Here is a 27,309-nt window from a genome sequence, read left to right as displayed (position 1 = left end):
TAAATGAACTCTTGTAAGTTAAGGACTTCCTGTATATAGAGATTAAGAGAATTGACAGACTAATATTCCTAATATTGGAGATCTTCAATTGTCCAGAATTTGTTGGATTGCAATGCCCCTTATCTTCAACCAATGACCTGGTGGAAACTGGCCCAGCATTTCTTCACCCCTGAATTAGTGCTAAGAAGCAACTTGACAATGGCATGGAGTTTCTGGCAGGGATCTCCATGGTAACTGGGCCAAAAGATTCTAAGGGAGGTGGCTGGTGAGTTGAAGGCAGTTCATAGCTCTCAACTTGGGGAAATGGAAGAAGAAAATAAGGACAACTAAGAGGCCACCAGGAAGAACAGGATCAAAATGGGGAACATGATGAAATTACTAGTAAGTGAATAGAAAGAACAGAGCTTTCCCAGCCCATGATGGAAGAAGAGCCAGTGGACATACAGTAGACTTGGGAAAAGGCAGGGGAAGCTTAAGCAAAATTGGTGTGAAAGGACCAATCAGTGTTAAGGTGTTGCAAAATAATTTTTCCCCACTAAGAAGGCCCAATTATACATTCACATTAGATTTCTCCTTGGAATTAAATATCCAACCAGAAAAATTGAGGTTTATTGGCATTTGTGATCACTGCCGTATCCAGCTACCTATAGTAACTAGCATAAATATTAGTGTTATCTCTGAAAGATCTGGTGGTAAAACTATAAGCTGATACATGTGGATGGATGGAGGAGTTTCTAAGTCCTGAAGAGGTTATGAAAACTCAGTCATAGAGAAGCAATTTGAAGAATTTTCTTCTTCCTATTGCTTCTCCATGATTGAGTTGTAATAACCTCTTCAGGCTCAATTACCTCTTCAGGACTATAGCCACTGGGGGACTGGGAGCAAAGATGGAGGATCCTCTCACAATGTTGCCAAATTGCTTAAAGAAACATGTTTCTCTTTCAAAAGACATTCTCATTCTCTCCCTCTCTCCCACCTAACGTTTAGTTATTTTTTTATCTCTTGCAAATTTCAGTGTTATTGAAATGAGTGTAATTTTTTCTGATTGTATTTTATACTGGTATATGATAGAAATGAAGATAGGTAGGTAGGTAGGTAGGTAGGTAGGTAGATAGATAGATAGATAGATAGATAGATAGATAGATAGATAGATAGATAGATAGATAGATAGATATAAAATGTATTGCTAACTTACTTTATCAAGATTATGTGGCTACCCATCTCAACAGTAACACTAGGTGGGAAAGAAAAAGAAAGAAAGAAAGAAAGAAAGAAAGAAAGAAAGACAGACAGAAAGAAAGAAAGAAAAAGAAAGAACGGAAGAAAGAAAGAAAAAGAAAGAACGGAGAGAGAGAGAGAATCACCCTGTGTACATTAAGAAAATAAATCTCATTAATTTCAATAAGGGTTACTTATAAATAAATATGTTAATTTAGCTTATGGTTTGTATAGCATAATGGATTAAAATCTTTGTCTCCTTTTAGTGTTTCAGAAGAGAAATTATTAAACTGGGCATTTGCAAATAAGGATCACATTCATAAACATTAACGTCAATGGCTGTAGTTTAGTTGTTAGGAAAGTCTATTCTTATTGCTCTGCTATTATTTTCACAGACTTCCAGTTCTGAGACTACTAAAAAGGCCAATGCAGGTAAATACAGTAGTCTTTGTTTCCTTTAGTCATAAATTTCCACTGAGGTTCCTTATAATTTCTCTCAGGGTTTATGTACTAAAGATTCTCATACTAAAAATTTCCATCCTGCATCATCAAGTTGTATGTACAACATCATGCATGTACTGCCAAATATAAGCAGAGCCCCAAATGTATCCATAATTGCTTTTCTTCTAGATTTCTAATTTACATGTGATGTAATGCTAATATAGCTGTTAAGCAGTTTTGTACCATTTTGTTAGGGTGTCTCAATCTCTGTAATCAAGAAAGCTAGGATCTCAGAAAATGTCAACAGGCACAACAATAGTGTTGTGAGGAAAAAGGGAATCGGTTATAGAATATTTGCAATCTAAAATATCTGTACCTAGCTCCCCATTTTATCAGCAAGTACATTAAGGTTGATTCTCCTTGATATTTTTGATCCTCTTTTTGACTATTGATTTGAGGGCTAAGCAGCTCCCTGTTTATGAGATATGAAGAGAGTATCCATCTGCTTTTGGCATTACAAACATCCCTTCTCATTCCAGGTGCAAATTCCATTGCTGGCATTCAGCTGACTTCCTTTGTATCAATAGCAAACAAATGGGAATGCTTAATGTCACAAGATCACTGCGTAATTTATGTTAGGGAAAGATTGCATTCTGCAGAAATGATATACTGGCAAGTAGTTTTCTTTCCTGGGCCAAGAAGGGAGGAAAATCTTCAAAAATGAACAGTGGGAATCTATGTACATACATCCACAACCCGCCAAAGGTTAATTTCCATTTATCTCCCTAGAAATTAGGATCCCGATGGATGAGGAAATGATATTGATTCCCATCAGTAACAGCATTTATGCAGTTCTCAAGAGGAGGGAGAATTACTTGTGCAGCCTGCTTCAGAAGAAGTTTGGCTGTATCTGTGTCCTTAAGAGCATAAGGAATCCCATGGAAATATATAGGAAAAGCCTGAAGGAAGGAGTGGAAGTTTCCGTTTGGGTAGATGATCTCACCAGACACGAGGCTGATGCTTTGGTGAATGCAGCCAATGAATACCTGCACCATTTTGGAGGTCTGGCATTTGCTCTCCTGAAAGCCGGTGGGCCAGAAATTGAAGAGCAGTGCAAACTTTTTATTGAAAAGAATGGTCCACTCAGTGCTGGCCAGATTGTGGTCACCAGCGGAGGAAGATTGCCCTGTAAGCAGGTTATCCATGCGGTGGGTCCAAGGTGGTCAGAAGATCAGAAGGAGGAATGTTGCCTCAAGTTGGAAGCTGCCATAATAAATGTTCTGAAATATGTGAATGCTCCAGAAAACAATATCAAGTCTGTGGCCATTCCTGCGCTGAGTTCAGGGATCTTCAATTTTCCTCAGGATTGGTGCGCTCAAGTGATCGTACAGACAATCAGGAACTTTGTTCAACTTGCTCCATTATTTGGCTACTTGCAAGAAATCCACCTTGTAAACATTGATGAGACCACAGCTGATGTCATGAAAAGGGCTTGCGAAGACCTGATCGGGATTAATGATATTGTGCCTCAGTCGAGTATTACTGATTCTATCACAGTCAATGAACTCTGCCTACAGATCAAAAAAGGGGATATAGAAGCACAGCAAGTAAATATTGTGCATTATAATGTTTCTAGTAGATGTAATGGCATGCCAAGAATCTTTTTTTAATTCCAATGCAGAAAACTATTTGATATGTTGTAACTCTATTGAAAATTATATAAGGTGGAAGATACATGGGCCACATCCAATGTTAAATTGATTGCTATTTATTCAACAGCATATTCTGTTTGAATATATCCTGAGATTCCCTCTGTGTATGCCTCAAATTATTGCTAGACATCCCTGAACCTTTCTTGTAGATATATGTCCTGTCCTTATGAAAACAGGGAGATTATTAAGATTCCTTGGCGCTAATGGAACAGTATAGAATTTCTTGTCTGTATAAACATGATATGAAAAGTTTCACATTTTACATTGCTCTCTTCCAGGCTGCTATAATTATTAATTCTGTGACTGTGCAAGATGGTCTTTTTCAAGGACTGGTTTCAAGAGCAATTTTGGAAAAGGCAGGTCCAGCTATGCAGGAACAATTTCTCTCTGAGTTACAGAAACTTCCATCAGAGAGACCCAATTTCATATACACGAAAGGATTCAATCTCGATTGTGAACATGTGCTCCATGTGGTTTGGCCATCTTACATTGAAGGCAGCAGGCAAGAGGTGATGTTATTTCCTATTCGCTTTACAGCTTTTCGTTTGTATGAATTTTGGAGAAAATCAGCTTATGTATAATTGAATTTCTTTCTGGCAGGTATTAAAAACAGCCATTTCTAAAGGGCTTTCCAAGACTGGGGAACAGCAGTTGTCGTCCATTGCTTTTCCTCCTCTTGGAATTAAAGATTTACATTTGCCAAGTAATGAGGTGGCCGAAATTATGGTGGAAGAAATCATGCACTTTGCAGTGGAACAAACTGGGAAGAAGCTGGATGTCTACATTGTGATATCATTGGACAACAGTGATGTTTATGAAGTAAGCTATTGAATATTCCTTGCAAGTGGATTACAGGGGCCTAAGGAAAGCGTATGGTATTATGCAGTCAGTATTACCTGTGAGACTCAAATTACTCTCCTTGCATTATTATGAGTGAAACTATTATGAGATGGAGAGTTGCTTTTCAATGCTCTAGAAAATGTAGTTAGTGGCATTATTTGATTATTATTTAATGAGTCATAGTGATGCAGTGGTTAGAATGCAGTACTGCAGGCTACTTTACTGACTGCCGGCTGCCGGCAGTTCGATTCACACTGTCAGTTTGACTCAGCCTTCCATCCTTCTTGGGTTTGTAAATTGAGGACCCAGATTGTAGGCTAACTCTGTAAATTGCTTAGAGAGTCTGTAAAGCACTCTGGATATATGTCTAAGCGCTAGTGCTATTTGCATAGCCTTTGAAAATAGCAATAGCAATAGCACTTAGACTTATATACCGCTTCATAGTGCTTTTACAGTCCTCTCTAAGTGGTACAGAGTCAGCATATTGCCTCCAACAATCTGGGTCCTCTTTTTACCCATCTCAGAAGAAGGAAGGCTGAGTCAACCTTGAGCCGGTGAGATTTGAACTGCCAAATTGCAGCTAGCAGTCAGCTGAAGTAGCCTGCAGTACTGCTGTCAACACCTCTCCATTAATTAATTAGGAAAGAAAGACCACGAGACTCCATGTGTGGAAATCAAGTGTACTTTTACTAATTAAGTATGATTAAAGGCATAGCGAAGCGAAGTCTGATTATTTAGGCGCGAAAGCGATTGATATATAGAATAGCCCATTCCCCACCCCTTGGCATCACAGTTCCAGTCCAATCATAATTCTTCCAAGTGTCAGGTGTGAGATAACTTCAAAAGGCATCACGAAGATGGAATGTCGGTGCCGTTAGTCCTGGCGGGAACACCCACGCATGCGTAGTCCAATCAGCCGGTAAACTCCAGAACCTTCCTCCAGCACAATGAGTAACCCCTCCCAAATACCATGCCCTCCCTCCCCGTTTCATGGCAACTGAAGCGATAGCAAAGCAGAGGCTGACAACTGCACTCTAATAACTGTGCCACCTCTGCTCTTTGGTATATATCAAAGAGCTGAGGTGGTGCAAATATTGATATCTGCTAATATCTTGTCCTCTGTAGGAATTTTTTAAGACACTTAAATCCTATGAATATCATAGAAGCTTAGAAAATACCTTGGATGTCCAGCTCCCTGTTCAGGCTAGGAATCCTCATATAATCCCAGACAAAGGGCAGCCCAATGTTTGTCTGGAAGCCTTGGAATTTATGCTTGTCTAGCAACCCAACTGATTATTCTGTCTCTACTCTTTAGCCATATGCACCATTTTCAGCCAGATTAGGAAAACATTAACTATGTTAAGATGGGTTAATAAAGAAGATTAATATTTCAGAGGTCAAATCTATGAGGAAACCTTGAACTTAAAGAAAGGATAATTAGGTTATGGTGTAATAACTATTTTCTGATTTTTGAATGGAGGATCTTTGTTTTCTTTCCCTTCAAAGTTAGGTCATAAATTTGTAGCTCAAATATGAAGAAAGCACTAAAAATTATAGACGTTGTGAGAAGTTCTATATCCAAATTTATTTTATTCTTTATACTGCTTCCATCTTTCCTTAACACTTTAACAGAATCCACAATCTTCTTGAGAATCGTCTGTAATTTGCTGTAATGTCCGTAATATGACCAAAAAAGAAAGAAAAAAAATCCAAACTAGTAATCATATTATGCTTATTAATCATTATTTCCCCCTTTTTAAAGGCTTTCTGTGCCAAGCTTATGTCAGTGAAGAACAAACTAGAAGAAAAGATGGATTGCAGCAATATTGACAGAATGGGTAAAAATAAATTGGAAGCTTAAAATTTATGGGAATTCTTGGTTTAATTAAGTTCAATGACCTGAAATAGATTCTTTGTCAAGACCCTGTCCAATGATTGAAACATTAAAAGCCGGGAGCCCAACAACTTTGAACTGAACAATTTTATTGACAGTGATTCATGGTTTAGTATATCCCATTTACTCATCATCAATGTCATTATTTTGGACTATGGTGGTGATCCTGTGCTTGTAAACGCTGGGTTTTGGTTTAATATGGAATGTGAACCCCGCTAACTGTAGCTTAGTCAGCAACCAATGGTTTTAAAAAGTTGTGGATTGGTGTGCTGTGAGAATCCAGCCATAGAAGGAGAAGCTGAAAGGTGGGTGAGATAAAAGTAGGGCCAGGGGAAATTAGTCAAGATAGGTGGAGGAAGCATTTCAGAGAGGGGGGATTTCCTCTAGATTTTAAAAGCTGGAAAACCTTAAAAACTCTCAATTCTTAATCTTTCATAATCTTGTCTAAAAAGCAAGATTTTTTCCAGTAAAAGTTCCTGGGTAAGCATGCCTTTAAAAATTGCAGAAATTATACAATATTTGAATAAACCAGTGGTGGGATTTTTTTTTTTTTTTACTACTAGTTCTGTGGGCGTGGCTTGGTGGGCATGGCATGGGAAAGATATTGTAAAATCTCTTTTCTCTCCTGATCAGCTGTGACTTGGGGGGCAGAGAATAGATGGGGGCCAGTCAGAGGTGGTATTTATTGGTTTTCTGAACTACTCAAAATGTCCACTACCAGTTTTCCAGAACCATATTAAACATCTCAAAATTATAATGACACACCGCTTCATATACTGCCTGTTCTTTAAACCTTTTACTTGTTTTTGAGAATTTCATCTATTTTATCTATTCTAAAGGTTTCATTTCCCTCCTTTTTCCTCCCTACATCTGTTTTGCAATTTGATCCTTAATCATTCTCTCTTTATGACCAAATTATCTCAATGTTCTGGTCATTCTGATTCCTTTTTGATTCTCTAGATGGTCATCACTTTTTTGGAACACTCTAGTCTTATTCCTAACCATCCTTTCATGTCACCTACCAGCATAATTTCCCCCCTGAATTGCATCTGTTTGAATACAATCATTCAGCAGTGCAAATCTTTCTTTCTTTCTTTTAAGCAGAGCTGCAAACTGATGTCCAAGCCAATTCAGGTTTTGAAAGAAATGGTCCTTTTGTGGAACTGATAGGACGCAGCCATGATATTTTGGAGAAAGCAGGACAGTGGCTCAGAGATATCATATTGGTTGAGGAAACTGGACGGATTGTTATAAGAAACCATAACATTTTAAACCTGCGCAGTGTCCAGCCTCTTGAACTGTCTCATCTCCAGCAGCATTTTGGCATTACCATCCTGGAGAGTGTAAGTGGAGCAGGGACAGCCCTAGAAATTGAAGGGTCTCCCCGAGCTGTGATTGATGCAGTCTTTGCAATTGAATTCATGCTGCAGTCTACAGCCAAGCAAGAACCTCTTAAGATAGACGGTACGTAGAGTTGTATAAGTATACTCCATCGATAACCAATATTAATCTCACCTTTAACGATTGAATAATTCACTGAAAAATCTTGGTTTAATTAACTTTTTAAAGGCAGGCTTCCAGTCTTTAGAAACAGCAGTTTTAGAAATTTATGTACTCTTCATTGAACTTAAAAGGAGTTTTGTTTTAGCATCTCACTCTGAATTGCCTAATGCATGCTAAAAAGAGCAACAGTGGACAAAATTGCACAGACATAATTGCAGCTTTAAATTGTATATCATGACTTTATCTTCTAATGTAGAAAGTAATAGAAATTAACTATTTTTTCCTTATTTCATCTTAGAAATATCCCTAGTCAGAAATACCAAATAGAAGTGTTTAAAATGGTTTTCTTGTTTGAATGTGCATATAGGGTGGGGGATGTACATATACTCTCAATTTTTATTCTCTTAATCCCTACAGTTGCTGTTGGTGTTAGGTTTGGTTTATTTATTTATTTATTTATTTATTTATTTAAATGTATTTTTATTATCTTTTTATGTTAGCACAAAATTTTTAGAGCACATTATAGCAGAGCATTATTCTATTTTCCCCCTTTTATAGAACAAATGGAATTAATCATCCCATTCCTTTCAAGTTTTCAGTTTATTTTCAGTCTGGTTTAAATCTTGGTTAAATTTTTATCTTGGTTTAAATCTTGGTTAAATTTTTATTAAGCAGTGTATTATTTGCATTCAGGATCTTTGGAGAGCCATCTTCATCAGGAAGGTGATCTGGAGACGGCAAACAGATGCTTATATCAAATCACTCCAATAGAATCTTACCTTCAAGAATTTAAGGACAAAGAAAAACAGCTTGAAAAAGCCGGCCTCCAGGTTCTAAAGGTGAATGACAAAATAATGCTAGGCAATGGTGGGATTCATTTTTTTTAACTACCGGTTCTGAGGGCTTGGCTTGTGGGTGTGGCGTGGCTTGGTGGGCATGGCAGGGGAAGGATACTGTAAAATCTCCATTCCCTCCCAATCAGCTGGGACTCAAGAGGCAGAGAATAGATGCGGGCGGGGGGTGGTGGTCTAGTCAGAGGTGGTATTTACCGGTTCTCCAAACTACTCAAAATTTCCACTGCTGATACTTCAGAACTGGTCAGAACCTGCTGAATACCACATCTGATGCTAGGAGATGATTGTGTTGCGTTATAGATGTATCAAATTAGCCAAAACATAAACAAGATTGAAATCAATCTAATGATTGACAGGGTTTCATAGATACAAATTCTCTGGATAACCCAAACTGCAAGTTAAACTGGACATCAACTGGTTGCCACTTCTCCCTTTCTTTGAAGCAGCTGACTGTTCAATGCTAACAATGTCAGCTTTGGATCTCGGGTTAGCCTTCCACGAAGGGGAAAAAAATTATTTAATCCATCTGAGGAATTTAAAGTTAATTCATCTGGCTTGTTGATTTCCCATCTTGCAGCCCCAAACCTGATCTTCCATACAGCTCTGGAGGGGTCCCAGAGCTTTTATGGAGTCATATTGGTCTGTAGGAGTTAGGATAACTTGCTTTCTTCTCCCTTCCATTATCAGGAGCATCTTATAAACTGAGGATTCCCTCCTCATGGAAACTTGGAAACTAATTGTAAACCTGATGCAACTGTAGTGTGTGTGTGTGTGTGTGTGTGTGTGTTTAATCAAACACCAGCCTTGGAAGGAATAGAAAATGTATCATTCAGAGGAAATCATAAGATGATGTCAATCTCCTATAAATCATGAGCTCAAGCTAGTTTTCAGAAGAGGCTACAGAATTCCAAAATATGTATCTAAATAAACCTAATAGTTATGACAAATCTGGAAAAGGATAACAACTAACAAACAATGACCTAATTCCTATTATGAATGGAAAAATAGAGACGCTTAACATTTTACACAAAACAAATCCATATTCTGGAACAAAATGTTGATTGAACATTGATTCATTTGTACAGAAAACAGATAATCCTGGAATGAGATGTTTCTTTGATTCAAATACCTGGATTTACTCCAGGATCCTGGAGACACATACCAGTCAGTATATGGGAGGAAAGTTTTGCTGGAATAGGCAGTTTCTGCTGGTTGGCAGGTGAATTACACTCATAGTAATTATGCTACTGGTAATAAACAGGGCACATCCTTACTGTTTATTACAGATAGAGAAAATACATAACCCTCTTTTAGAATCTGCTTTCCAAAGGGTAAAAAGGAAAATAGAAGGAAGAAATACTGGAATGCCTGTATGTCATAGATTGTACCATCATGTCCCAGCTCAGTATTGTAGCCTGGTATGCAAAACTGGATTTCAGAAAACTTACTCCTCATCACAAGGTAAACCACATACATTACAGTAATGCTGTAGGAAACCTAGAATATTTTTCAACATGTTAAATGCTCTATTCATGTGCAAATTGAATATCTTTGAAACAACAAGTCTTAAAGGTTAATATTTTACAACTGGTATTTAATTTTTAATTTCTATACTGGTGGGAAACAAGACTGGGTTTTTAATTCTTAAGTGTAAGGAACCCAAACTAATAAACTTCTCAGGAATTCTAGTGTAAAAGGTTCCCAGAAAGATTAGAGAAGGGAACCAAGAATTCAGCCTCAAACATAATAGCTGATTCCCCACTGCAGACCATATATCTCTCTCCCAGAATATATAAACTCTAGGCTTCTACCTCTTGCCCATTTGAATTAACAGATTAGCTTGTTTGTTGACTGTGGTAAACCAAAATACAATTACATAATACCTTCCCTCCTAGCCTGAGAATTAATGGGGCCCACCTCTCCAACCTCAGCTTTAATTAAGATAAAGGTAAAGGTTCCCCTCACACATGTGCTAGTCATTCCCAACTCTAGGGGGCGGTGCTCATCTCCGTTTCAAAGCCGAAGAGCCAGCGCTGTCCAAAGACAGCTCCATGGTCATGTGGCTGGCATGACTAAATGCCGAAGATGCACAAAACGCTGTTACCAAAGCTATTTTTCTACTTGTATTTTTACATGCTTTCGAACTGCTAGATTGGCAGAACTGGGACAAGTAACAGGAGCTCACTCCGTTACGCGGCACTAGGGATTTGAACTGCTGACCTTTCTGATCAACAAGCTCAGTGTCTTAGCCACTGAGCCACTGCGTCCCCTTGCAGCTTTAATTACTCTAGTTCTAATTGTTGTGTGTGATTATTTTAGTGGTTATTTTCAGCATGGTTCGTAAGTTGTTTACTGCAGTCAAATTAGTCGTCATGATTTTACCTAGTATATGGTTGAAAGACGAAAGTTACTGCAGTCAGCTACTCATTTATATTGCTATAATAAAAAATATAGTAAAACAGCCTGCATTTTGTATTGTTTTTCAGATCAGAAATATGGAACTGGCATATATTTTAAAAAGAACCCCCGGAAACTTATAGCAGATACCAGAGAAAAATGTGAAATGGACCATTTGATCTGTGTGTTTGAAGCAGAAGTTGTAACAGGGTCGTACACAAGGGGCAATCGGAGTTATGTAGCGCCACCATTAATTAACACAAGCAGTATGAAACTCTACGATAGTGTGGTTGATGATATTCATAACCCTGAAATTTTTGTCATTTTTAATAAGGAACAAGCTCTACCACTGTACTTATTGACATGTTCTCTGCTTTGGAGCCCTGATCAGAAGGCAAATTTGGAACCGTCATCCTAGAATATCTGAAGCCTTAATGCTAATTAAAACACGGACACTATCGTAGTTCTGTGTTAGATTAGGTAATAAACATATGGCAGTTCTGTAATGCAATGAAAAAAGAAATCCCTGCAACATTACATTCTTGAAGTCTCCTTATTCTTTAATGTTATTTCAAAAAAAGATAGTTAAAACCATGCTGTTTCTATTTAAAGCAGAACTGCTGCAACCACAAGTCCTTATATTAAAGTATTAATTTTAAGCCATCTGAACAGTGGGGGGGGGGGAAGGTTTTTTTTCACAAAAACGGGCCTGTTAGTAAAAAAAAAAAAAAAAAGAGCATGCATAGCCTTTAGGAGGCTTGTAGAGTGCTCCTGAGGGCGGGCGGTGGGGGGAGGAATGAGCAAAAACGGGTCCATTTTTCACTCATTTTTGCTCACCCTAGCTCCCAGAAGCACTCTGGAAGCCTACTAAAGGCTATGCACAGCCATTTTTGCAAAGGCGGCAGGGTTTCGGGAGGCCAAAAATGCTGTATTCAGTGTATATGATGCACTCAGATTTTCACCCTTTATTGGGGGGAAAATGTGCATTTAATACTCCAAAAAATATGGTACCTAGTAGATCTCAGGTTACTTTCTACCCTTTTGTTATCTACAAAGGACAGTGGTCTTAGAAGAAGCATTTGCATCTTAAGATTCAGGGGTTGTTTTGGACTGTTCGGATAAAATTTAGCATATACTAAGTTGTAAGGCCACATGCCTGATGTCTCAACTTGTCTATTAAACAATTGTACTCATTTAAAAACTGATTTCCCTCACAGTGTAAGAAGCTGGTGTCAGAGTTCATCTCCTGCTGTCTTGGGAAGCTGAGTGATATTACAAGCATCCTTTTGACAATCTATATTAAGCAGATGTTATTTAAGTTTGACTCTTGCTTGCTCATAGTCCAAAGATATTAAGGGAAAATCCTAAAATAAAGTGTTATAAACTGCTTGCTTCCACCCACTTCGAGATCTGTCCTCTAATGCTTCCCATATTCTAGTCTCTTTCCTCATTCCAACCCAGCCCCCATGAGCCACTAAACTCACTAAACACACACACACACACACACCTTTCTTAAACACAAATGTTTTGTAGAATATAGCTTTTCTCTAGACAATTTCCTAAAATTAGTCTCTTATAAATTCAGAAATTCTAAACCAGAATTCCAAGTAATTTTATATTTATATAAAGGTACAATCAGTACAGGGTGAAATAACCTACAATTCTATAATGGGACTTTGCTTCTTCTCAGCATTCCCATGTTTTCGGGAAGTTTTAACTTTTTAGAGCAGATTTGTGGAGAGTGAAACATTCAGTTAATGAATGCTAGTCAGTTAGGAATAAAAAGGACTCAACTGTGTTTTTTATATTTATATTTTATACAGTGTTACTTTGGTATTCAACTCTTTGAAACTCATTGAATTTGGTACACAACACATTTTGAGGTGAAAAACTTGTCCCAGTAGTCATCGTTTGTTTAGTATAACCTAGAACTTGTCAATGTCAGCTGCCTTGTGACTCACTATTATTGTTCCTTATGGGAAAAATTGTTTGGTACTCATCATTTTTGGTGCTTATCATGCCACCCGGAACCAATTAACAATGAGAACTGAGGTACCACAGCATATAAAATATAAATACTTAAGAACTAATATATTACTATCAGCATATGTGGAGTTCGATTGCTCAATAAAATATTGAACATTCAGAAACAAGATTTGAAATTTGAAATAGACTATAAGAACAACTTCCATCTGCAATGCTATAAAGTTTTTAAAAAATGCTATTTAGCTTAGTATTCTTAAACCAGTATTGTTTTTCTTTTAAGAGTCTGTGAAGGTCCAAACAAATATCAAGAGTTAGTTTTAAATGCTACTCACAATCCAACAAAGAGTTAGAGCTCCACAAGCCTACATAATTGATGTATTTGTTTACATCAATATTTAGAGATATACATATAGACCATTCCGTAACACTAAACATAAACATTCTCTTTTTCCTTTAGATTTCTATATTAATGATAATAATATAGTTTCTGGTACAGTCATTATTATAGTTTTGTTTACATTCTTTTATTAAAAATAAACATTACAAAAAGCTTTAAGGGGAATATTAAAAACTAAAAAAAAACTCATCAGGATAAAAAAACAAAGAAAAAAAGACAAAAGTGCATAAAGAAAACAAAAGCAAAAAGGTTTCCAATTTCCTTTGCAGTAAATATAAATGATTGCGAAGTTATTGTTTACTCTGTAATTACAAAAAGCTCACTTTTTTTCTATTATCTATTTTTTTCCTAATTATCAAAGGTTCCCAAATCTTAAGTGCATTTTCTTTTCTGTTTCATGCAAAAAGTATACTGGTATAAGGGTTTTTCAGTCAGCCATATCTAGATACTGCCCTTTCTCTAATCAAGGAAGGAAATTAACCATCTCTGCAGGTTCCATCATCTTTACCAACCATTTCTCTGTTGTGGGTAGCACTGAATGTTTCAACTTTTGAACATATAATTTCTCTGTAATAATCATATATAAAAACAAAGTTCCATGGCTTTTTCCCTTGTTTCTTTGTCCATTAATCCCAAAAGATAAGTTTCTGGTTTCAATTATACATTCATAGTTATCTTCTGAATTAATATATTTATTTGTATCCAAAAATTTGTTTTTACATATCCACCATATATAATAAACTATCCCTTTATGTTGTTCACATTTCTGATAAATATTTGAAATAACTTCAATTACATTCTACACAATTTTTCTGGTGAGAAATGCCAATGATACAGCATTTCATGAGAATTCTCTTTAAGGCTAAAATATAATGTAAATTCTCAGAGGTGGGCTTCACAATATTTAACAACTGGTTCACCTAGTGCAGAACCAAAAATGTGCTTGCGCGTGGCTTCAAACATGGCAATTTCATGTGCGCGGCTTCCAGCACACCTTCTTGGACAGCCGTAAGTAGCAGTGAGTAGAGCGGGTGAGGTGTGGAAATCAGCTGGGCTGTGTGGGTGGGGTGAGCAAGCCAGAGTGTGAGATATATAGGATGGGATAGCACCGGGGCAGGTGGATGGGCCCAGCCAATGGTCATAATTACCAGTATGGGCAAACCGGTCCGACCAGGCAGCAGCCCACCTCTGTAAATACTGTATAATGTAGTCCTTTCAACCATCTATTTTCCCATTAATCCATTTGTATGTTGAGATGAAAAATCTTAGCCCATTTTATCTTACATTATTTCTTGTTCTTCTTCTAACTCATATTTCCACAAAAGTGTATACATTTTGGCCATAACATGCACATCATTTGTGCATAATTCTATTTCAAACTCAGTCTTACATTATTCAAAGACATATTTTAACCACTTTAAACCTTCCTGATAACTGCATATAAGAAAACCATTGGAAACTCATTAGATAGATCTGCTTAGGCCCATAGAATGAAATGATTACATAGGGAAGATAATGGGGTTCTTATATCAATCCTAGTATATAGAGCTGAAAGCTGACTTCATAGGCATGCAGATGTCCGGTATCAGTTTCACTGATCATAAATCTAAACAAGATATGTTTAGTCTTTCAGTGCAGTACACACCAAGTTTTTTTTAAAATTAAGCTTAATTTAAAGAGATTAAAAAACATTCCGATATGTAAATGAACAAACTCTTTTATTCTGCACTATTTTATTAAAATGTCCCATGTAAACAATTTCTACATTAGTTGATTCCCCTTCAGTGTCCCTATATAACAAAATAATAGATTATACATAACTTTACATATTTATTTGGCCCTCTAGTGAATTTTCTATGCTCTTAACTTAAAAAAAATCATCAGAGACTCAATGAACAAGTACACATTAAAGTTGTCAATTGTACCGCAGTAACTGAAAATCCCTGATATTTTTATCTGCATTAATCTTTGAAAGCTATTCCAAAACTACTGGAATTTCTCCATCATCCACAATGAGCATGTGAAGAATTCCTTCCCTTCTCTTTCCACTGCTGATAGCTTTGATATAACAGTTGTGCTTTCCAATACTGAAATGTGTTTCTGTCCCATCGTCTACAAATTCACCCTGGCAAAAAAAATAAAAATAAAAAAGCCATTTAATGATTCACAAATGTTTCAGACTTTTACTAGCTATCAAGAAGAGCCGAGGTGGCGCAGTGGTTAAATGCAGCACTGCAGGCTACTTCAGCTGACTGCAGTTCTGCAGTTCGGCTGTTCAAATCTCACCGGCTCAGGGTTGACTCAGCCTTCCATCCTTCCGAGGTGGGTAAAATGAGGACCCGGATTGTTGTTGGGGGCAATATGCTGACTCTGTAAACTGCTTAGAGAGGGCTGAAAGCCCTATGAAGCGGTATATAAGTCTAACTGCTATTGCTATTGCTATTGCAAAGTATTTTACTTTCAATAAAGAATGAAACATTACAGCATACAAATAGGACAGCAAGCTCTACATTTAATTTTTCCGTGACTTCAGGAATTTCAGAAAAGATGCTAATGCCATTGGAACTGAAAGCATGCAAATATTTTATCTTTTTATGTACTGTATGAAAGGTTCCATTTGTCTTGTAGTAAGAGTTTAGCTGTGCAAAAGGTTGGGAAAGAGCAAACCACCTATTGCACTTGTGAGGTGTTTTGATCTGGAAGTCGATGCCAAGCTTTTGGAAAAGGGAAGTTCTTTCCTTTTTGTAAGAGGCATAAGCATTCTAGAACATGCATGGATTTTTGTATTTTTTCCACCTCCCAGCTATTAAACTAAGTGATAAAAGGAGCTCCGGCAGCAGCAAAGGTAGTGGGAGCTTTTCAATACTAATGTATGATTTTGATTTTCTGCTGAAGGAATGAAGAAAACTCAACTTAGGGAAAGAACTTGTGAGACATGTCATGACGATTCTCAGTTATCCAGGTCATGGTTGTCCCAAAGGTGTTTTTTGAAGAGGCAACTGGACTTTCTGTTTTTTATTCGAAGACATTTCGCTCAGCTCTGAAGAAGCTTCTTGGATGAGAAGCAAAACGTCTTCAAAGAAAAACCAGAAAGTCCAGTTGCCTCTTGAAAAAGCGCCTTGTTGTGAGTCAGTAAAGATGAGTTGGAGTTTTGAAAGACTAAGAGGAAGAGAAGGAGGAATAGAAGCCTAGTTAAAGAAAAAAGAGTTTTCAGGGCAGGGCCACATGAGGACTTTTGTAAGCCCCATACATTTTTGTTTTGGTGAGGCCTCTTCTTCCATAAAAACAATAATATTAAAAATTACATTCCATAGGAATTTCAATATTTTCTGGTTTGTTTGTTTACAAAGAAATGGAATAAATAATATATATTATTCTATAATAATAATAGGTGGTGGTCAGTTAGTTATGTCTGTCATACATAGTTACAAACAAGATTTGCTGTTCACATTTTGTGAGTGTCTTGCCTGTTTCTATTAAAAGGTGGTAAAAAATTTTTTTTTTAAAGGCACCAAAATAAGTAACCTCTACTTCACTTTTTTCTGATTTAAAAAAAACAACACCACATTAAAATATTTTTGTGAGCCCTTTGCCCATTATGCCTAATGAATAAGTCAATCTTGCTTTCAATAGTGAAACAAAGACTTATTTATTTACCATACTGCAGTGGAAAAAAAAGAGAGATACAACCATTTGGAAGAGCCAAGGGTTACTTCCAAATGACTCAACTCATTCAACAGAGATGCATTGTTCAAACTGCACTACAAGGAAAGCAGTAACCGGATGACAAAGGGCTGGCAAGAGAAAGGGAAATGAAAGTGAAATTTCATAGTGGCTGAGGTGAACAGAGCATCACTTAAGAGATAGTTATCAATTTGGAGACACAGGGCAACAGTTTGAGTCATAGCTTATTTTGTTCCCAGACTGAAAGCTGAGATATGGAAACAGAAAGAAGCCTGGTAAAGATAAAGTTGCACTTTTGCATTTGCTGAACAGCACTAACTCCTGCATGAAAATATACAACTCCGCTTACCTTCTCTGTTGTGTCTGTTATCATCTAAAAATGAACCTGTAACACCATCATGATTGTTAGTTTATGTCTTATTTTATATTGGTGCTGCTGCAGAACTATAACTTCCACCATCCACAGCCAGTAGGACCATTGGCAGAGTTGCCCAAAGTGTAGTTTTTCAGCAGCATTTGGAAGGCCACAGGTTTCCTAACCCTCTATAGCTCATGATTGCTTGTTAAGCTTGTTAAGCTATCTCAATTATTTTGTCTTAATTGTCAATTTCTTGGGGGAGAGAGAATGATGTTATAAAATAGCTTCTCTAATTTATGACTTAATTATTTTCAACTAAAATAATCTACTTAAATTATGTTTTTGATGTTACATACCGCTGTCTCCACTTTTTTACCGTTACACCAGACATCCATCGTATCTTTCTCTGGAAAAAAAATCACAAAAGAATTGCTACATAAATTATTGCATTTCTAATTGCATTCTGGTCCAGATGAAATCTCATTATATGCATGATAGTTCTCTAATAATGCTGTTCATATAGTTACAATATAGTGCTTTTGCAGAAAATAAAAAGTTAACAGCAAACCTATAGAATATTAAGCGGCCACAGAATGCTGATGGAAAAGAATCCAATGGAAGGAAGAATAGAATGAATGGTGTCCTTAAGAGAAATGCACTAAACTGTAACAATCACAAGTCCTGCTTATTCTATAACTGCAAGAATGTTAAATGTCTATCAATTTAATACAAAATAGATTCAATCTGAAAAAGGACAATCATTTATTATTTATTATTATTTATTTATTATTAAAATTTGTATGCTGCCCACTCTCGGAAGACTCAGGGCGGCTTACAAATACGAAGGGGGGAGGGGATAAAAAAATAAAAACAACAATTAAAAATTCAAGAACATTCATAACTTAGGATGGGGCTGGATAATTCAACAGCCCCAGGCCTGCCGGAACAGCCAGGTCTTGGTTGCTTTGCGGAAGGCCGGAAGGGTCCGGATCTCAACGGGGAGATCGTATGTAAAAGATGCCTTTTGAATGTAACTTGTCAATTTGTAACTTGTCAATTAAAAAAAATACTTTAAAAACTGTATTTCTGAAAAACTCAAAACTTCCTAAAAGGTTTGACCTTTTGAAAATTGGGGTGGCTACTGAAACTGGGGGTGTACATTGTTATTAAATCTATAGCTGATGCCAGTTTGACAGAAGGACTTTGATTCTGGTAGTCTTTCTGAAATTAGAAAGGCTTCTACCATTTGCAAATTGTTAGAGAATGCTAATAGATATTATGGTAGTAGATACAGGTTGACAGTAGACACAGATTTATTTACAAAATGCTATTATCTTAAAACCAGCTTGTTAGCCAGTATCCTTAATTCTCATAGTTATGCCCATAGCCACGTAAATGTCTAACATGATGTTTTCTGGATTTATAGTAATGCTATTTTCTATTTTGTTATACAATAATCACATTGTCAACAATACAGAGTTAAAATTCAATGTAAACCGATGCTAGTAAATTACACACTACTTATTAAAACTTAACACTAATTTAACAAATCCTTTTCGGATCCAAGAGATCTTGTAGTAATCACAGAGTATCTCCAAGATAAATGTATATAATTAATCTGATTATGTGCCATGAAAACATTGTCAACTCTAAGCCACCACACATATTGATTTTCTATAAAGATTCCCTTAGTCTTTATTTCAAATAAATAGGTTGTAGCATTTATATTGGAAAATACCAAAGTATAATTAAAATAGTACATGAACCATGCAAGAGACTTCAGAAAACTAACATACCTAAAACAACTCTAAAATCTGTACCATCTAGGTTTAATACCCAAGTGTTTGTTGTTTTTGACCGATTCTCCAGATATTTCTTGAGACTTTTTCCATCTATTTCCAGAGTATATTCATATGCAAATCCACTGACTGCATCAATATTAATAGTAGCCTTTGTGTTAGCTGCTCCAACTGTAAATGTCTCTTTTCCCACTAATTTAAACATCCATTCTTTTCTTATTATTTCCTAAGGATGAAAAAAGACATACAAACATATTTTTGCTTCAGTTCTGAAAACTTGATTGCCATAATACCAGTCAACTTTTTTGTCTTATTATTACAAAAAATGATCAAATCAGATGTAATCAAAAGATTTATTATTCTTTCATCCTATTGTATGGTAATATTTCCTTAACAAGAACATAGAATCCAAATCACAGGAAGTAATTATTAAATGTTATTTAATAATTAAATGCTGATTGTATCCCATTTCTGAGACACTTTACACTTCAAAAACAAAAACAAACTGAAAAGCAAGTTCAGAGGATGTTTACTAACATGGTGAATTATAATGGTTTGTTGCAGTCAGTGATATGTTTAGACTGGATTTGGCATTTTACCTACCTAACAAGTCCTTCTAAGGATATAGAATGAATAGTTGTTTGATGGTGTTAAAATACTCTCTCAGTATTAATATTAGTATAGTTATTTTTAAAATTCCTAGCACTTTCCCACACAAGCAGAGTCCAGAAAGTAAACTCTATCAGGAAAGATAAATGACCTGTAAATAGGTTTAAATAACTGAGGGGAGACATGATGGCAGACTTCAAATATCTCAGGGATTGTCATACAAATAACTATCTCCTAACAGGACTGTATGAATTAAAACTACAAGAATAAGATTAAGCTAAATGCCAAGATTCTAGAAATTGTCTGTCAGGCCTACAGCCAGTTCTTTTTGGGATCTTTGGCCTGCCACACTAATATTCTATTCTACTCTGCTGTTTCATTAGTGGGGAATTAGGAGGGGGAATAGTAAGGATTAGAATATGTTGTTGTCAAAATAAAATTCCTTTCTAGAAGCCAAGGTCATCCTTTGTCTCTACATCTCTGCACCTGACCAGAACTGGATGGGTGGAACTGCCAGCATGGCAGTGGAAGATTGGACCATGTGATGGACTTGTGGGTGTGGGGCAAGATCATGAACTTTCAACTGGGTGGGGGAAGGAAGCTCAGATTCGGGTTTCCCAGATTTGCTAACATGACTCTCTTAATAAATTGGAACTTTGAACAATACTTTGCCTTGGACTCTGATTTAATTTTGGATATTATTTGGAACCCTGACACTGTCAGCCATAGTGTAGGTTGCCTTGTAAAGTTATGAGTTCTCCTTTGCTAGAGGTTTTTAAAAAGAAACTGGATGCCTTTATGAGAGATGCTCTACTGGATTCTGCCATGAGGAGGAAGTTGGCCTATGTAACGTTATCTCTAGTCTATGATTCTCTGATATCTAAAATATAATGGTCCTGAAGAATAGATTATGTGTGTACCAGAATATACATTCTGTAAACATTTTTTTCAAATATACCTGCATACACCTCATATTTACATATTTGAAGACTGAAATGCTCTAAAATACCTTTTCCATATTTGTAGGGCTAATCCTACAAATGAACAATAGTGTACAGGGCGGGGCATAACCTTTTCCTAGGGGGTCACAGCAAGATCGACAGCAGTTTACAACTTCCGCGACACCTCATTTTAAAGCCCATAAAAAACTGAATTGAATGAGCTATTAAATGTTAAATTTGCTTTAAGAATGGCTGGAAAATTCGATTCGGAAGAACAAAGGATCATTGACAGAATAAAATGCATTGCCTTTCGAGAGGCTCGCGATGCTGGAGCGACGTTTATCAATCGAAAATGGATTGCAAACAAATTGAAACGTCATCCGGATTGGGTTACTGATAATTGGAACAAAACAGCCCAAGAATGTTTCACAAAATTTGGAGAAGGGCGTCCTCTGCAACTGTCCCAAGAAAGCAAAGCCATCATTGCAACTGGCAGTCGCAAACAACGAAAAGGAAACCGAAAAGTGGCCCAAGAAATCCTTCAAATTCGTGGAAAACGAGTTGATCAAAGGACAATCGGCCGATATCGAGAACGAGAAGGTTTGAAGCCATTCCACGTCATTTGCAAACCATTGAAAACTCAAACACACGTTCAAGATCGGCTTTGGTTGTGCGATTGGTTGTCTGAATGGACCGAGGAAGATTTTCTTCATTTGGCGCCATCTGACGAATTCTTCGTTTATGCCATTCGAAAACCGAATTTCCAGAACGATCGAATTTGGGCTAAAGACGTCGACGACATCGCCAAACATGAACGATATCGACAAATCGTTCGCAATCCGACTTGCATCGGGATTTTCGTCATTTTCACAGCCAAGAAACTGCATTGGGTTTTGAAGGATAAAGGGGAATCCTGGGATGGCAGTTATTTCCGTGAGAAAATTTTATTGGAGAATGTCATTCCATTTCTCAGTGATCCAGACAATGTCTTGGTGGTTGGTGAGGCTGTCTTTCTTCATGACAAAGCTCCTTGCATGCGTGCAAATGCGACTCAGCAATTGTTAAAGGAAAACAATGTCGAATTTTGGGGCAATGACGTCTGGCCGGGAAATTCGCCAGATCTCAATCCGGCAGAGAACATTGGGGCCATAATTAAGGATGAAGTGGAAGCTCTGATGATTCAGGAGCAAGGTCAAAATCGATATTCGGTTGAAACTTTGAGAATGAATTTGGAAACTGTGTTGAAAAATCTGGAAAATCGAACGGAACTGTTTGAAGATTTGTTGTGTTCTTATCCACCTCGTTTGAATGCTGTTCGAAGGGCTAATGGTGGTCATACTGACTATTAAATCGTGTCAATAAACTCAGTTTCTGATGGGCTTTCGAATGGTGTATGAATTATTTGTGTTGTTATTACAAGTGTTGCTGTGACCCCCTAGGAAAAGGTTATGCCCCGCCCTGTAGTTGTGCTAGGGAACTGAGTTTATGAAAGGATAGTAATTTAATTTGCTATATAATAAATGTAGTGGCGGAGGTGTAGAGGCACTCGTATGAATTGCTGTCTCAGTAACATACAGTTTTTGATCTTGGGTATTATGCAGCTTAGCTTGGATATGGGGGAAGAGATGACATTTATTGCTGTTGTATAGGCAAGACCTCAAATCATATTTTAAAAAGTATATGCGACAACAATATGCACTCACCAAAGGAAACAATGTAGCTGACCCTTTTTATTTGGACAAATGTGATAGGAAGCTGGAAGAAGATGTGCTACCTATTCAGATTCTATTCACATATTTATTCCCTCAATTTGGGATAGAAGCATTTGCACACTGTGTTGCTCATTTGGATGAAATAGATCTAGTCTCCTCTTCCATCTTCTATGTCATCTGCTTTTTTGCTCTCATAGAGAAAGAAAACATACCCAGGATTATTCGGATCATTCAAATACACTGGTAGGAGCTGGAGTTCAGTTCCCAAAAGCCAGAAAGAAAGGAATCATCATACTGTAAGCATGCCCCTTTCTTTATCCTTCTACTTGAAAAAAAAAGATAATACAGTGGGGAATGATAAAAAATGGAATGAAAGGAATTAGATATGGAAAAATTATGCCTAAAAAGCAATCTGATAATTAAGCCATCCCTCCAATTAACCGGTTGCTCATTTATATCCATTATGACTGCAATATTTCTCAATTTCCTAATATAGATCTATATATCTAAAATAATAAATTTCTATATAACATCTGCAGCAAGACTAACAGCAAGATTCTAGTACCATGAGGCATTCGTTCCTTGCACCATGCATTCAAGTGATGTGTGTTTTCAAGAAAATATTGAAATCCCAAATTGGTTATTGTATATTTTTGCCTATATTAGCAAAGAAAACTAATTAATCTATCAGTTTAAAGTTGTGAATAAATATTCTTTTAATAGCCAGAAACTGAACTCAACATCTGTTCAGAAGAAAAATATTTCATAAAAATGCAGTTTATCTTTAATAGCAAATGTTCAAAACTTTACTTCAACATTATTATTTATTCAATATATTTGTATACTGTTTCTCTTAAAATATAATTTCAAAAAGAATGAAATACTTACTTAGTCTAAACCTCCTTCTATAATTTTGATTCCAAATAAAATTTGGGTAACTAAAAACTATTGAAAAGACTCATTTCAGCATGTGTAAAAGGCAGTGTATATAAAGATAGTATTTCAAGTGATAGTTATTTAAGGGAACCTTAAATCTATAAATGCCTATCCCTCATACTAATCAAGGACCCTTCATACTTATCCCTGAAATTGATGGGTTAAAATGCTTTCTTGCTTATCCTCTTTTGGGGTCTTTTGTGACTTCTCCTGCCAGTGCTAATCTATGGTCTTACCAAAATAAGATAGTCCCTCCAGTTCCACAGAGAACCTGAATCTATTAAATAATGGTGCAACCAACCTCTTTCTCATTGTAATAATGGCAGTAAGGATCTGGAGGAATGAAAAGTCTCACGAAACAGCTCTCACTTTTTGCCTCAAAACTTTCTCAGAGTACAAGGTTGTTCTACTCAAAAGCAATTATCTGGTACAGGAGAAGACAACTGAGGGACTTTTTGATGTTACAGAACCACCTTTCTTACACACTGAAGTCTATTTATGGTAATGAAAACAGGATTGACTCCATGGTTCAACAGGAGATCGACAGGAGGGAAAAGAATAGAAAGGAAAAGATTTAAGGGGAATTGTCAAAAATAAAGAACTAAGAAAATAAACTGGAAGCGTGGTCAGAAAAGCAAACCACACCTGGGCATTTTATAGCCTGTAGGCTGCATCTGGCTGACAGGTGGTCCCAGTCCTGCCCGTAGCATCAACAGCATTGAGGCAATGTCAGTGGTCCTCCACAACAGTCCCAGTTTCTCATGTGGCCCCTTGGGAAAATTAACTGCCCAGCCCTGCTCAACACCAATTAGAAAAGCTTTCTTGGAAAGTATTATTTCAGCGAACCATTTTACATACACAAATTGTTAACTTGTTGTTTTCCAAAGAACTGAGTGCATTTTATGCAAGTGTCCTACCTTTCCATCTACATACACAACACGCTTTCCTGATGTGGTCCCATGTTCAAATTCAATTTTGTGAACGCCGTCACTCAGGGCTACTTCCCAGATAGCCACCAGGTCTGCCATTCTGTCTAGGTAACTGTAATGAGACATAGAAGAACAAAACATTTAAATATGTTCACTTGATCTATTTCAAGCAGCATTATTTAAAAGTAAAATACACTTCTAAAGTGGATCCAACTTAGCCAGGCTCTCTTTTTGGAAACTTAATTATCTTTACAGAACATACTATGCAGCTGTTTAAATTATGAGCTTAGTTTCTACTAAAGGTTTTGGTCACTCAGGCTTATGCATAGGTTTTGGTCACTCAGGCTTATGCATATATTCTGTATACATATTTATATTTTTATTACACCTAATAAGAAAAAGTGAGGTATTACATTATATATAGCAAAAATTACTCAGCCCAATTTTTATTTTTAAACACCTTGTTAAATCCCGATCATACAGTCATTTCACTGTACTGATACAAAATCAGTTTATAGACACAAAGTGAACATATTTAATTGTTCCAAGTCTAAAAGATTCCTTGGAATATTTATTCCCAGATATCAGTATTTAAACAAATTTAAACAAATAAAACTCCAATTTTTACAAATTTCATTTAAACTCTAAAGAAAATATATTATTTGATTAATTGAGCAACCTGATAATTTGCCAAACATAGAACTTACAAAATAATTATTTAACTTAATATACCACTAGTTAACAATGTGTTCAATCCTAGCCAGTTAAATCCAAATCTTGTCCTATCTTTCTGATAGACCTATCATTCCAATATCAAATTAAATACAGTAACAGATAATCTCTAAGCACCATAAAATACCTTGATAAGAAAATTGTATTAAATCTAGCAGAGAAATTAAGAACAGCATATATGAGCACAGTATTTATTGAATTTTATTTGGTGTGTTTATTGATATTCACCATTGGGAACCTCTGTTGACTATAGCAGTATATAAAATAAAGAAAGAGAGAAATTCATATTTGGCTAAGATTTGTTTCAAAAATAACTTTCTATATCTCTTACCCTATGGGGTACATTTTACCTTACTTCTTCATTATTATCAGTCTCCATCCAAGTTGCCATAGCATACAAAATGGCTTTTAATCCAATTAGCAGCAAAAAAAGAAAAAAAAAGAAACAAAGCAGAAAGAAGTAGCAGCAAAAAAGTAAAACTAAGTTACAGATGTTTAGAATAATTGTGTTCATGACAAATCACTGCTATTTCAAATCTTTTGCCCTGAGCTAGGGGAAAATGCTGAGAAAAGCATTCTAATTTTATTTCTTGATTTTGCCAATCTGTCAGTGATTTGAAATTATTTTGGATACACAAATGTTATCCACGCAGTTCACTGTAGTTATTACTTATAATCATTCACTAAAAAGCAGGTTGAACTTGTTCCTCAAATATTTGCAAGTGTCCCAGTAGCATTTACGGCCTTTTGACTTAGCTCAAAAGATTTTGTTAAGGAATGCAACAAGATGTTATAATCACTCAGTTATTTAACAAAACTAATAAATTTCTAAGCTGCTTGCTCCAATATATCAAAGCTAATGTTAACGATCAGCAATTTCTTCCTTCTGGTTTCTACTTTAACTTTTTCATTCTTGACACTTTTGGAACACAAAGCAGTACATTAAAAAATGATATAAGATTTAAAACAGCAGATGTTACAGCAGCACCCACATATTTTCCTCCATGACTTTTATTACAAACGAATAAGCAGAAAACAGGCATGCAATAAAAAAAATCCACAATTAAGCCCAGTATTATATGTATTCCCTGTTTTTCATTAAAGTGGCAGAAGGATTCCATAGGCACCTCTAAAAAATAAAAGGTGGGATGGCAGTAATCCAATATTTGGAAGATATGATACTTATCAAACTACACAAAAAAGACAAATGGGTAATACAGAATGCTGACAAATTAGTGAAAGGACACTGTGCAACCATCATATATACGAGTCAGTTGCCTAGTGTACGAATTGTAATCACATCACTATGGGGATGCTGCAAAGGTGATGAAAAACAGTCCTAAGTCACTTTTTACAGTGCCTGTTGTAACTTTGAATGGTCACTAAACAAACTGTTGTAAATTGAGGATTACCTGTACTCCTGTTTCTAGGGGGGGGGCATCAACAGATACTCAGATTAAGCCTTTCTGGATTGGGGGGAAACCCCTTCCATATCGTTTTTTTAGACTTAGACTAACTATTGTCACTTTGAATGTACACTATCAGCATACATTAAAATGAAATGTTGTTGCCTACAGCGCTCAAAGGGTCATCCACCTCCAATATATACTACATAAACATGACAAAATAAATAAATAAAAATTATGCATATAAATACAAAATTATGCATCTTTGAAGGAAACGACCATTCGGCCCACTTCCCACATCACCAACCATTAACCAAGACCCATTTTAAGGCCGTTCTGAATCCGGTTTTAACAACGCGAGGCGACTTCGGTCCCGGAGTCCGAAATAAGAGCGACGGAGTTTAAAAGGGCTGGCTCTACCTGCCTCGGGGAACAGAGCCTCCCGCCCGCCGATCGAAAGCGAGGCCTCGTCCGAGTGTGGGAAGTGGGCCCCGCCGGCTTCGGGCGAGGATAGCGCGTCTGTCAACCCGAAGAAGAGAAAGGGCCGGAGGCAAGCCGAGGGGAGCGGCTTCGCCCCTTTCTCCCAGCAAACCGCTGCGCCTCCCGGAGAGCCTTCGCGAGTCTCAATATGGCGGTGCAGACCGGGAGAGGAAAGCCGGGAAAGCGTGGATTGGAAAGCGCAGTCGGCGCATCTCTTACCCTGGCAACAGGCGCGCCCACGCGCGGGGTCCGGCTGAAAGACGCGTCCCAGAGCAGCCTCCGCCGCCCGCCGGAGCGCCGCCTCATCTCTGCCAGACACCGGGTTTCTCCCAGGCGCCGCCTTTGAAAACGTCTCGATGGCTGCCCACCAGGCGGGCCAAGCTCCTCCCGCTTCTTTTGGTGCCTTTTCGGGCTTTTCCTTTCCGCCTCTTTGCAAGGCTCTCCTCGGCATCAGGGCTGCCTTTTTCATCGCGACGAGCCC

The 27,309-nt window shown here is 37.0% G+C and overlaps 2 protein-coding genes across 10 annotated transcripts; one reads left to right on the top strand and one right to left on the bottom strand.

Moving 5' to 3' along the window:
• The first annotated feature begins 253 nt into the window (after positions 1-253).
• PARP9 (poly(ADP-ribose) polymerase family member 9) lies at positions 254-11,393 on the top strand. 4 transcript variants are annotated; one of them, XR_015696124.1, is made up of 10 exons: positions 255-381; positions 1,614-1,650; positions 2,449-3,266; positions 3,650-3,880; positions 3,972-4,190; positions 5,974-6,049; positions 7,210-7,569; positions 8,302-8,447; positions 9,793-9,923; positions 10,949-11,083. XR_015696124.1 is itself a non-coding variant. In XM_087711431.1 (10 exons), exons 1-10 carry the CDS (start codon positions 358-360, stop codon positions 11,275-11,277), a joined length of 2,415 nt encoding a protein of 804 aa, XP_087567557.1. In that variant the 5' UTR covers positions 260-357; the 3' UTR covers positions 11,278-11,393. The 4 variants fall into 4 exon arrangements, 2 of the variants coding, with proteins under 2 accessions (XP_087567565.1, XP_087567557.1); XR_015696125.1 differs by having other exon boundaries at positions 9,777-9,923; positions 10,949-10,967; XM_087711431.1 differs by having other exon boundaries at positions 260-381; positions 9,749-9,923; positions 10,949-11,393.
• A 3,550-nt stretch (positions 11,394-14,943) lies between these two features.
• FAIM (Fas apoptotic inhibitory molecule) lies at positions 14,944-27,232 on the bottom strand. Of its 6 annotated transcripts, none has more exons than XM_087711493.1 (6): positions 27,048-27,232; positions 25,293-25,347; positions 24,199-24,322; positions 19,081-19,309; positions 17,641-17,690; positions 14,944-15,367 (listed from the first exon to the last, which is right to left on the bottom strand). In XM_087711493.1, the coding sequence occupies exons 2-6, from the start codon at positions 25,331-25,333 to the stop codon at positions 15,218-15,220; spliced, it is 594 nt and encodes a 197-aa protein (XP_087567619.1). In that variant the 5' UTR covers positions 25,334-25,347; positions 27,048-27,232; the 3' UTR covers positions 14,944-15,217. The 6 variants fall into 6 exon arrangements, with proteins under 6 accessions (XP_087567619.1, XP_013920226.1, XP_013920241.1 ...); XM_014064751.2 differs by lacking the exon at positions 27,048-27,232 and adding an exon at positions 26,769-27,021; XM_014064766.2 differs by lacking the exon at positions 25,293-25,347 and having other exon boundaries at positions 27,048-27,230.
• Between the last annotated feature and the right edge of the window lie 77 nt (positions 27,233-27,309).

The sequence above is a fragment of the Thamnophis sirtalis genome, unplaced genomic scaffold, assembly GCF_051295495.1.
Source record: "Thamnophis sirtalis isolate CommonGarterSnake01/CBP01778 unplaced genomic scaffold, rThaSir2_p1.2 scaffold_1, whole genome shotgun sequence".
NCBI classification, from domain to species: domain Eukaryota; kingdom Metazoa; phylum Chordata; class Lepidosauria; order Squamata; family Natricidae; genus Thamnophis; species Thamnophis sirtalis.
Note: the sequence above shows the minus strand (reverse complement) of the source record. Positions and strands in the feature narration are given on the sequence as shown.